General features: G+C 47.7%; 2 protein-coding genes across 11 annotated transcripts in view; both read left to right on the forward strand.

Moving 5' to 3' along the window:
- The window catches only part of LOC132406148 (cAMP-specific 3',5'-cyclic phosphodiesterase 4C-like), a 283,893-nt gene extending 277,025 nt beyond the window's left edge, over positions 1 to 6,868 (forward strand). For all 10 annotated transcript variants that reach the window (XM_059991408.1, XM_059991407.1, XM_059991405.1 and 7 more), the window contains one exon: positions 115 to 6,868. In XM_059991408.1, coding sequence (XP_059847391.1) covers positions 115 to 627 — 513 coding nt within the window. In that variant the 3' untranslated portion in view covers positions 628 to 6,868. The remainder of the gene's footprint in view (positions 1 to 114) is intronic.
- A 3,328-nt stretch (positions 6,869 to 10,196) lies between these two features.
- The window catches only part of LOC132406147 (ras-related protein Rab-3A), a 32,290-nt gene continuing 29,930 nt past the window's right edge, over positions 10,197 to 12,556 (forward strand). The window contains exon 1 of the mRNA XM_059991404.1: positions 10,197 to 10,276. The gene's annotated coding sequence lies outside the window, so the exon portion shown is untranslated. The remainder of the gene's footprint in view (positions 10,277 to 12,556) is intronic.

A 12,556-nucleotide genomic window follows, 5' to 3' on the forward strand; every position in this document is an offset into this window, starting at 1 on the left:
GCTCCGTGGTGTTGAGATCCAGATTATGAAAGGAGTTGATGGCGTTTAGTGGAGGTGTGGCGGGCAGCGTGAAAGGGAACACTTCTCCTAACTGGATCCTTCGTTCTCTCCTAGGTTGGATTCATTGACTTCATTGTCCACCCTCTGTGGGAGACCTGGGCCGATTTGGTTTACCCCGACGCCAAGGAGATACTGGACAACTTGGAGGACAACCGCGACTGGTTCCAGAGTATGATCCCGCGCAGCCCGCCCTCGCCGGCCTCCGAGGCGGACAATAGGGAAGTCGAGCCCAGTGAGCTGCTGGTGGTGATCGACAGCGTTAGCCCGCCGAGCGCCGACTGCGCCTTGTCAGAGGACATCTACAGCTACACGACCTCGGTGGCTCCGGTCACCGAGTTGTCCGAGAGTCACCAGTCCTCAAGCGACACCCCCTCCGAAGCCGGCAAGAACCTGGAGGGCAAGCCGAGCGGCTGGACGGAGGACGGGCGGGATGAGGGCAGCGAGCCGAAGCTCCTGGCGGAACCCAGCCGCCTCCCCGAGGAGGAGTTACCGGCAGAGGAGAACCAGACCAGAACCTCCGATCCCGGAGCTGAGCAGGGCGGTGAAAATGTTTCAGAGGCTACATAACGCAGACTCCGCCGGAGTAACATTCCCAACTCTTTTTATTTTCTGGTCTTGGGATCTCACGGATCACCCGCTGTTTTAAACATCAACCAGGTAGGGCTACGGAGGCAGGACCCCTGGTGTGGGGGAAGGGAGGGAATATTTCTGGGGTTCAAGGATTTGGCCAGAGACAGCCTCCTCCGAGAGCAACCGGACAATGAAAACAGGCCGTGTGGCGAGTTTTCCCTCTCCGGGCCAGGAGAGGGTTAAGATTTTAAGATAAATTGCACCCATCCTATCGCGGGCGATCGAGGGTGTCGCACGGCGGGCAGGCGGACGGAGCGAGCAGAACACTCTGTGAAACGGAGGGGAGAAAGGGGGAGCGTTCGCACCTTTCCGTTTTCATTGTAAAGTATTCGCCGCAAAACAAAATGAGGTAAAGGAGCCCACACTCTGCGGCGGAATGGGGCAAGAGGACGGCCGCTCGAACTGCAAAGGTGTTAACTCGATGGGTCGAGACACTGGGCGGACTTAAAGGAAATAACAAGAAATCAGATGCCTTTTTAAACGAATTGTAAGCAGTTAGCAGCGAAACTGGACCTTTATGCAGATGCCGAAAAAAAAGTTTAAAAGGTTTCGATTATCTTTTTTTTAAAAAACGCGTGATCTGTATTTTTGTTAAATGAATATTTTTAGATTTTTTACACGATTTGCCTTTATGTGAACTGTGTTCTGGACTGTATTGACTGCTGCCCTTATATATGGAGGTTCGATTTCCGTTGGCCAGCGAGTCTGACGGTACGCGTAAAATTTTTCGCGTGTAGTACAGATGTGTCTACTCGTGTTTATGTGTGTGTGTCGGTCGGTCTTCGTTAAACTGTTTGACCGTCAGTGTATGAGAAAAAGAGCCAAACTATGTCTGTGTGTGTGCGTGGGTGTCTTGTCACTCTGTGTGTGAGAGCGACCAGGAACATCAAGTTAAAGCGTGCGTATATTCTCTATGCTCTCGCGGTATCGGGGGTGAAAAGTAAGATTGACCCGCCGGAGGAAGGGTGTTGGAGGTGACTCCAGCGGGACTGGGTGAATGGGTGTGGGGTGCGCGGCAGCGTGTGGGGGAGATGGGAAAAGGAAGGGTTCCGGGAGGGGAGGGTGACGCTGCGACGCCATCCCGACATTTGGTAAAATGATCCATTCGAGCGCGAAAACTGGCTGCCCATTGGCATCGGGATTAACTTGCGGAGTAAGAACTTGTCCTGCCGTCAGTTGTTGTAAAAGGGGCTTCGGTGGGTATCTGTGCCTATCCCTTGGGGGCTAAGGATGGGGCGGGAGTGCGCACGGAAATGACCACGGGTTAAAGGAGGAACGTTCTGCCGAGGATGAAATGCCAGTGCGCCCATGAGGGTTTGCAGGGGGGAATTAAAATTAAAAATATAAAGGAGAGGTGTTCCTTTGTTCCTTGTTGGTATCTCTGCTTCATACTGGTCCCCTCCCATCCCACCCAGCACGCTGAAACACCTCCCCTTAATCCTTCCTCCCTCCTGCGGTTATCCAGCTTTTCGTGAAACCTTTCTCAGCTCTTCGATGCATCTCAATGTGAGGGAATCTCAACCGCTGTGGGGGGAAACGAGTTTCTCCGTAATTCCCGCCTGCATTTATGGGCGACCCTGTGAGGTCAATGGACTTTGGTGCCGCTTATGAATGCAAGCTTTTCATTAATATCTGTAGATGCTGCAATCTGGAGCAACAAAAAGATGCCGGGGGAATTCATTAATAGCAAGCGATGCCGCAGACGCTGGAGATCCAGAATAAAACACAAAATGCTGGAGGCAGCGTCTATGGCGAGGAATAAACCTGCCGAGTTTCTCCAGTCGTTTGTTGTCCCATAATATCGGCAATTCCCAGCTCGTACCATCCTATCCGTGAATCACAGACTCCGGTATATCAATGTCTTTATAGGGGAGTGGAAACCCCGTCTCCTCACGGAGGGTCCACACCATCTTCCGCCCGCGGTGAATGGCTGAGCCTGTCCGATTAAAGTGGGACCTGGCTGGTGAATCCAGGCAGTTAAGGTTGGTGATCCGGGCGCCTGTATTTCATCTCCAACCGAGGAGGGACATTTTTAGCGACACTTCCATAAATCCCTTCCCATTCGCCTGGCTCCAACCCCCAAACTTGACCTCCGTTTCAAGATTATTCGAATTTTATTGAAACCAGATTCTCAGTTCCACCGGTTAAAGTCGCCCACAGCCTCTGACGAGTAAGAGCATCTTGCCGAATGGTTCTCCTTTCAGGCTGGGGCAAGCGGGGACCACCTTACAAAGTCGGGTGCTGCTGCGAGCTAGACAGTGGGTTAGTCCCGGTAGCTTTTTAAAAAAATACTTCATCTAGTATTTACAAAATGGGCCAAGCGGCCTCTGTCAATGTTATAAGTGTTTTAAAATCCTTCACCTAATCACCTGCTGCCGCAGTTTATGAAGCTAGTGACTCGCCGCAGGGGAGGGTTGATGGGAATGTGTTGAGGTTTAAAGGTTTTCAGTGTGAATGGCTGCTTAACGATCAGCGCAGACATAATGGGCCGAATGGCCTGTTTTCGTGCAGATGACCCTCTGCCTGGTGTCCATCTCTTCTCTCCACCCGCTCTCTCTCTCTCTCTCTCTCTCGCCAGAGTCCGGAGAGCGGCCCGCGGGGGTAGGTGCCGGGGCGTCATTCAGAGTTAGGGAGACGGAGTCCACGGCGTCCTCCCTCACTGAGACCTGAACGGGCAGGGCAGCGAGGGGCGGGGAGAGAAGTCCCGTGGCTGCGGTAAAGGGAAGGGGCTCAGTAGTAACCACTATACAGAACTACTTCAATCCCGGCAACCCCCTCCACGATCCAAGCCATTACATTTCGCACTAGGCTCCGACCAGGCGCCGTTCCCGGGGTCCACGTTACCTACGGGAGAACCGGCAGGAAGTTGGGCTGAGCAGCGGAATTTGGAGTCCGGCTGAGTAGGGGATTATTTCCACTCCCGATTTTCCACGTCTCCCCCGGTGGAGGGTCAGTCCATGTGTCCTTGTGGTTCAGGTAAATGAATGGTAGGTGGGGTATAGGGTGGGGATATATGGGGCCTTCCTGTTTGGTAGAAACGGAGGATGGAGGAGTGTTCCTATCCGATGATTCAGGAAGACCTGGCTGTGTTTGGAAACAAGCCTCTGAGAGTTAAATAAAACAGCAAATGCCGGAAACAGGTCGGGCGAAGAGTCTTCCGTTAACCCCGTTTCTTTTTCCATACATTCAGCTCGGCCTGTTGTACGTTAGCATTTCCTAATCTTGCAACTATATCCCTTGTTTGAGATTCTCCCATAAGTGGAACCATTCCACTTCCAGCATCTGCAGTTTCTTTTTAAATTTCATTCACTGGCAGTTAACGTGTTACGGGCAACGACAGAGGTACCATGACTTTTATTTGATTCCAGGAGTGATGATTCTTACTGAACCTACACGGGGTTAGGAAGGATATACCGGCAGAAGGAAGTGCAGCGCACGGTTTACTGGGATGGGGGAGGACTGAGTCTGTACCAGGAAATGCCGAAGAGCAATCTCATTGGAACAAATAAAATTCTCATGGGCCTTGACCTATTAATGCGAGGATGTCTGGGATACCTAGAACCGGGCGTCGCAGTCTCAGAACGGGTGGACATCCAGAAGAAATCTCCACGGTCTCAGGGGGTACATGCAAACTCCACACAGACAGCAGCGGAGGTCAGGAATGTATTTGGGATTCTGGTGCCCTACCAGTCGCCCATGTTCCTGACGCAAGTGGTGTAGCGTTGTTGTGTTCAGTCATTTTTGATTGATGTCGAAGGGCAGCGGATAGATGACAATAATTAAGGAGGCATGAGCGCAGAGGAGTTTTTTTTTATTTATTCATTTACGGGTTTTGGGCATTGCCAGCTAAGCCACCATTTGTTGCCCTCGAGAAGGTGGTGAAGAGCCGCCTTCTTAAACCGCTGCAGTCTCTGAGGTGTGGGTGCACCCACAGTGCTGTTAGGGAGGGGATTCCATGATTTTGACCCAGCGACAATGAAGGAACGGTGATATGTTTCCGAGTCAGGACGGTGAGTGACTTGGAGGGAGATTTCCAAGTGGTGGTGTTCCCAGGTGTCTGCTGTTCTCATCCTTCTTGAAGATAGTGGCCGTGGGTCAGGACGGTGCATTCCTCATTGTTCATGGAATAGGTAGAGGTGAACCACTTTCCCAAACCTCCAGAGACCATGTGCCAAACAAGAGGGAAATCTGCAGATGCTGGAAATCTAAGCAACACGCACAGAATGCTGGAGGAACTCGGCAGGCCAGGCAGCATCCATGGGAAAGAGTACAATCGACATTTCATGCTGAGACACTTCATCAGGATTGGAAAAAGAACCAGAGTTCATGTGATGTAGGTGCCCCACTCTTCCAGTATTTTTGAGGGAGGTGTTCCAGGATTTTGAGCTGGTGAAATCCCAGTGCGGACTGGGATGAAGTCAGGGGAATCTGCAGATGATAGAAATCCAGATCAACACACGAAAATCGCTCGAGGAACTTAGCAGGTCAGACATCATTTTTGGAAATGAATAAATAGTTGATGTTTCAGGCCGAGACCCTTCTTCAGAGCTGGAAAGCAAGGGGGAAAACACCAGGATAAAAAGGTGGGGTGAGGAGGACTGACTGGTGGAGCTAAGTGGGTGGGAAAGGTGAAGGGCTGGAGAAGAAGGAATCTGTTAGGAGAGGAGAGTGGTTGAAGGATGAAGAAGTTGGAAACATGGCTGGCTCTTGGTGGGTTAGGCAGCCCATTGCTTTGCCTGCGGTGAAAGACATCCCTTGCTCCTGGCTGTAGCTCGAGAAGGGAAGCGTGGTTGGGAGCTGTGTCTGACCACCCCCCCCCCCCCACAAGTCTCTCAGACCAGCTGACTGAGGGCTGTGAAATCCATGGGAAGCGAGCAATTCCTTGTGTCCTCACTGGGCACCTCTGGAATCCACCTGGATTGGTTCATTCCTAAAGTAGGATTAACACATTCACCTCTGGCCAAATACGAGGCTCAGCTTGGATCTGACCACTGGTGTGCATCTTTGGAACCCATACCGTGATGTCTCCAGCTGTCTGCTCCAGATGTTCATGGGCCCATCACCTCTGCAAGGTCCTCTCATTCCACAGATTGCTCACATCATTGAAGTGCATCAAAGCACTGGTCGGAGATGTTTCCAGCATGGTCTCTGCTGGTGATATCTCTCAAATTACCAGCAAGATAAGTGAACCAGTATCACTGTCCTCCCCCTCACCAACATCCTCAGCACTAAGGCTCAATTTAATACTCAGCCTGCTTGGATTGGCATGTTATGTTGCTCACAGACTCCCTAAAGTACTCTACTCCAGGCTCTGTTATGGGAAGAAATTAATAGGCAGGCAGAAGGAAACAAATCCACGATCTTCTCAAAACATCCTTGAACAAATGAAACATGGAACTCAAAAATAGGAGCTGGGGTAGGCCACCCAGCCCTTTAAGCCTACCCGTCATTAAATATGATCATGGCTGACTTGGCCTAGGCCTCATCTGTCTTTTCCCCCATTGCTCTCAATTCCCCGATCTTTCAAAAAAAAATTGCCTTTTTCCTCTTCAAATACATCCAAAGATGCAGCCACCTGCATTGTGGAAGGTGTTCGCTACCTCACAGCCTGCACCATCTGCAGAAAATTGTATGAGGCCTATACTGACCATGTAGGACGGAGAACCGGACTGGAAGCCAAAGGGAGCTTTGACAAGAGGGGAGTTATCCATCTTTGGGAGAGTTGGGTTGATGCTGTCATTCTCTCACTGCCACTGTGGTTTAACATGACAGAGTTTTGATAACCAGGTAAGCTTAGAGTGGGTTACATGCCCAGGACACATTCATCCTTTGACCCTATGTATAGAATCTCCACAGGAGACAAACACTCCCGGGGTTGAACATTAACAGAGGGCCGTCAATTTACTTCATTTTACACTGAATCCCCTCCCTCTCCCCCCAATACCCTCAAGTTAAATCTGGGCTTGTAATACTGTGGTTTCCAAGGGACAGGTTACTATTGAAAGGAAATGCCTGCTCACACAGGAGAGATGCATCAGCAGAAGAGGGCTGGGTGGAGTCCACATTTAATGTTAGTGCATAATGTACTTGCCTTTTATAAAAATTGTATTCGTTTATTTGTTTGTGCTGGCCTGCGTTCACTGTGTATGATTCAAACTAAATTCACTCTTTATTCTGGTCTGTATTGTAGCATCATTCCTGAAGGGGCAGTATGTCCTGCATCAAGGTCTGATTTTCAATATTTATAACAATGCTGTATTATATGTAATATATGCACATATCACTCTATATAAAGTTTTCAATATTTCCAATGTACTCATGTTGTTTCTCTATTTTCACCTTTTCTGAAGTTCTAACACTGCACTTATTCCCATGTTTTACAATGCTTAAAAGTTTTCTTGTTTTCTTACCTTGTTTTCCAATCTCTCCACATCTCTAGCCTCCTGTCCTCTGCAATTTTCCCTGGCCCCATAAACATTTAAGATTGCTTTGATCCTCCATTTCTGACCTCCTGCACATCTCCTGATATTGGCCACCTTGGGAACATTTTGCAAGGTGCTGGAGTCTGGAATCTCTAGTTCTCTCTCCCCTGTACGATATTCCTTAAAATCTATCTCTTTTAAGTATTTATTGGTCATATAGCATCTTAAATAACCTTCTAAAGGAAATATGGAGGTATTGAAATACATTTGCAACAGATACCAATGAATGTGTTCATGTTAGAAGGTGGTGAGCACCGAAAACATTAGTTGTCTGTGAGTGAGCTATTGGCTAGAACGCAGTCCAGTCACTAGGGTCAATGTGACAGAATCAGCAGTGAAAAATAACAGAAATAAAAAAAATTGAGGTAGTGTTGATGGGTTTAATGTCCATTTAAGAATCAGATGGCAGAGGGGAAGAAGCTGTTCCTAAATCGCTGAGTGTGTGGCTTCAGGCTTCTGTACCTCCTAACTGACGGTAACAGTGTGAAGAGGGGATGTTCTGGGTGGTGGGGATCCTGAATACTGCCTTCCTAAGGTCCTTGAAGATGCCTTGGATACTACGGAGGCTAGTACCTATGATGGAGTCGACTAATGTCATGAGGTTCAGCAATTTACTTCCATCTTGTGCAGTAGCCCCCCCACCAACCCTGCCCCGTACCAGACGATGATGCAGCCAATCAGAATGCTCTCCATGATACATTTGTAGAAGTTTGAGTGTTTTAGTTGACAAACCAAATCTCCTCAAACTCCAGATGAAATATAGCTGCTGTCTTGCCTTCTTCATAGCTGCATCAATATGTTGTGTCCAGGTTAGGTCCTCAGAGATAATGACAAACAGGAACTTGAAACTGCTCACTCTCTCCACTTCCGATCTCTTTATGAGGATTGGTTTGTGTTCCCTTGCCTTGACCTTCCTGAAGTCCACAATCAGCTCCTTGGTTTTGCTGACGTTGAGTGCCAGGTTGTTGCTGTGACACCAGTCAATTAACTCACACATCTCGCTCCTGTACACCCTCTCATCACCATCTGAAATTCTGCCAACAATGGTTGTATCATCAGCAAATTTATAGATGCCATTTGAGCTATGCCTAGCCACACTGTCCTGGGTGTAGAGGGAGTAGAGCAGTGGGCTAAGCACACACCCCTGTGGAGCACCAGCGTTGATCATCAGCGAGGAAGAGATGTTGTTTCCAATCCACACAAACTGAGGTCTTCTGGTTAGGAAGTTGTGGATCCAGTTGCAGAGGGAGGTACAGAGGGCCACATTCTGTAGCTTTTCAATCAGTACTGTAGGAATGATGGTGTTAAATGCTGGGCTATCATCAATAAACAGCATCCTGACACAGGTATTTGCATTGTCCAGGTGACCCAAGGCTGCATGGAGAGCCAATGAGATCGCATCTGCTGTAGGCCTATTGTGGTGATAGGCAAGTTGCAGTGGGTCCAAGTCCTTCCAAAGGCCATGATCCTAGCCATGACCAAACTCTCAAAGCATTTCATTACCATAGATGTGAGTGCTACTGGACAATAGTCATTAAGGCAGCTCACACTCATCTTGGACACTGGTATAATTGTCCTTTCAAAGCAGGTGGGAACTTTCGACTGTAGCAATGAGATATTGGGGTGGTAAGGTAGTGTATTGCTTTACTACACCAATATTTTACTGTACCAGCAACCCGACTGCTGCCTGTTAGGAGTTAGTACATTCTCCCCATGACCACGTGAGTTTCCTCTGGGTGCTCCAGTTTCCTCCCACAGTCCAAAGATGTACTGATTGGTAGGTTAATTGGTCATTGTAAAAGTTGTCCAGTGATTAGTGGCTCGCAGGGCCTATTCTGCGCTGTATCTCAATAGATAATTTGAATACTCCCGCCAGTTGGTTGGCACAGGGGGGGGTTTTCAGAGCGTTTCCAGGTACTCCAGACAGACAGACATACTTTATTGATCCCAAGGGAAATTGGGTTTCGTTACAGCCGCACCAACCAAGAATGGTGTAGAAATATAGCAATATAAAACCATAAATATTTAAATAATAATAGGTAAATTATGCCAAGTGGAAATAAGTCCAGGACCAGCCTATTGGCTGAGGATGTCTGACACTCCGAGTGAGGAGTTGTAAAGTTTGATGGCCACAGGTCTTCAATCCAGGTGATGATTCCAGCGGGTCATGTTGTGTTTACCTACGAATCACAACCGAGAACTCAACCTGCTGCCATCCGAATCTATAGTGAAGAATTCCACGGCTCCATTTTCCGAGCGCCGCACCTCTGCATCTCCGATGTGCCGGGCTCCCGATTACCAAACGCGGAATTGAACCACGTCCTCGTGTGGAGACCGTGTCATCTCCCAACTCTAGGTGGCACTACCTCCGGAGAAATCGGTGTCCGGCAGAGACCGAACGTAACTGGCGATAAATTATACATAAACATCATTTACGTCATTAATTATGCAGAACGGTGCAGAAAGTCTGCTCTCTTTTCATTGCATTCTATAGCATAACTCATTCTCGTGAATCCAGGAAGCCAGCTTTGACTCTAAATTCTGCTGAAAATAGAAAAGATTTGCACGTGAGCACGTTAGAACCGAACACGTAATAAATAATTAATATATAGATAATTCATTATTCATAAGGTTCAATTTACTTCTAAATAAATTTCATGTTTTAGCTCAGTGTCTAATTAATTCTATATTCATGACTACGCGTTTTAACTTTTTGAATATATAAATAACAAAACAAAAATCTTAACTGATCAGGTATGGGTTGTAGACTCAAATTATTGTGAATTATTCATGCTTTTGAATAAACTAAAATTTTCCCAATTGTGCCAAGGAGTTTAATCATTAAATTTTATTTAATTATTTGAATGTTGCTCGATGTAAGTAAAACTAATAAATGGGTAATAAAACACATATTGGACAAGTAATTGTAGATGTTCTAGCGTTTTATTGGTTCCTTGCGATGTCAATCACCGTCCAGGGCACCTTGCCCTTCCCTCTCAGCTGTATCCTGGGTGTGACGTCAGTCGGAGCTGTCAATCAGCCGCGGTGCTGCTGCAGGACTTGCAGTGTTTGTGGAGACGGAGACTGAGGCAAACGCTTTAAAGGTAAGGGTTAAGTCGGGCTAGAGCTGAAATCCACTGAGCATTAGATTGCATGGGGCGTGTTGTTATATTTAATTTAATTATTCATTTTAACAATTGCAACATTTTTTGCAGAAGAAAAATTATAACCTTCATTTGACATAGGATGTCATGGAGTTGGGGCAGATGAAGGGGGCGGGGTGGGGCGGAACGAGCACTCTGAAATATTAAAGCTTACATCCATTCAGTGATTCCGCTACAATGTCCGAGGTCTTTTTTTTCACTAATGGCGGTGACAACAGCTCCTGGAACTGGTGCTGATCTTTGGTTCATTCATTCTTGAGCTGTTGACATTCCTGCAGTTATGCCTGTCATCGCGGCCGCTGTCAACGAAGGCTTGACCAGCCTGACAGCAAATATCTCCCCGTGTCCATACGCATCGAGAAGCTGCACCTATTGGTGCTGAGGCTATAACTGATCCTGACTATCCTTCTGTGCCTCTTCGCTGCAGTAAGGCTAGATGGAGGAAACCGAGTCATTTCTCGTTCACACATTCATCGATAAATTCCTGTAAATGTTAATAGTAAAATACCGTACAAGTTGTCTAATGGGCGGCATATGATTTGTATCCCGAACACTATATATATATAATACAGCAATATGTATATAAAACACTGCGTGTAGTAAATACAGCGTACCTTCACTAGAATCAAACCACGAGTATGGTTAGAAAATGGTTACGAGTTTGCATTTTTTCTTTCCGATAGAGGGCAAGCGCCCTCCAGTTGGAGTGCAGCGCTGTCTGCTGGAGGAGCTGGTTTCTCGGTTTATTTATAAACTGCCCAATAGAGGGCACAAGGCTGGCAGGTAGTGTGGAGGGGCTTGTGTTTTGCGGATCCACTGGGTCAAGTCATTGGCCGTTAGGGGGCACCCAGCTGTCAAAAACAAAACTGGGGCAAATACTCAATGCCATTTTGTACACATAAGAGATCGTGGATGATTCACTGTTCCTAATGCATTAATTGTCATAGCTGTATTAGATCATTGTACTTGTGAGAAACCATACCGTCAAGTCTTCACCATGGTGTATTATAGCTATGGACTTTGTCCCCACCACCATACACCAATGCCCAGGAATGGAGGAGCCTACAGACAGTGGTGGGGACGGCCCATTCCAGCACAGGCAAAGCCCACCCTACCGCTGAGCACGTGTACAAGGTCTGCTGTTGCAGGAGAGCGGCTTCCCTTAAGACCCCCACCATCAGCCCATGCTCTCTTCTTACCGCTACCATTGGGCAGGAGGTGCAAGTGCCTTGGGTCCCACACTACCAGGTTCAGGAACAGTTATTATCCTACAGCCATCAGGCTCCTGAACCAGCGTGATAACTTCACTCATCTCAACTCTGAACTGGTTCCACAACCGACAGACAAACTTTCAACGACTTACCGCTCATGTTCTCAGTGTTTTTTATTTGCACAATTTGTCTTCTTTTACACATTGGTTGCTTGTCACTTTGTTTTAATAAATTCTGTAGTATTCATTTATTTTCCTGTAAGTGCCCAGAAGAAAATGGATCTAAGATAGCCTATGGTGATACATACACACTTTGATAATAAATTTACTTTGACTATACAGTGATTAACCTTCCAGTATTGTATCCTAGTGTCTTAATAGCAACACATCTGTACTAAGGCAGTGTTGTTCAGTACCCCAGCCAGCACTACGCTCCAGTCTTGCATGGTGACAAATCCACTCAGCCTCCGGGAGTACTTCTCCATCTTGGCCCTAACATGTTGCCTTGGGCAAGCACAGAAACATTGGATCAGATATCCTGCCGGATTTGGAGGATTTTGTTAAGGCGGCATCAGTGGTACCTCATTGATGCACCGAGGGACCCACTCGATCTCTGAGGTTGCCGAGCCTGGAGTTTTGGAGTTTTGTTTGGTGAAAGGGTACTGGGGTGGTGGGGGGATGGGACGGTGAATTTCATCAGTGACACCTGCCTTTGCTGAGGGATGCCCCCTCAAGTATGGGAAGTATTTCCAAGGGCCCCATCATGGACATTTTTTTGTCAGTGGGTGATGATGTGCAGCAGGGGCAAGATGGTAGAGGCCCTTTACTTTGAGGATACTTGGGTCAGGGTCTGTTTTCTTGCATGCTGTTGCAAATGGAAGTCAAGGTGGAAAAACCTGGCAGGGTAACTGAACCCGATGTCGCTGTGCTCTCCTAGGGCAACATGCTAGGGTCAAGATGGAAGAGGGCCCCCCCAGCTGAGTGGATTTGTCACCATGCAAAATTGGAGC

Source organism: Hypanus sabinus, chromosome 16 (genome assembly GCF_030144855.1).
Source record: "Hypanus sabinus isolate sHypSab1 chromosome 16, sHypSab1.hap1, whole genome shotgun sequence".
Classification (NCBI taxonomy): Eukaryota; Metazoa; Chordata; class Chondrichthyes; order Myliobatiformes; family Dasyatidae; genus Hypanus; species Hypanus sabinus.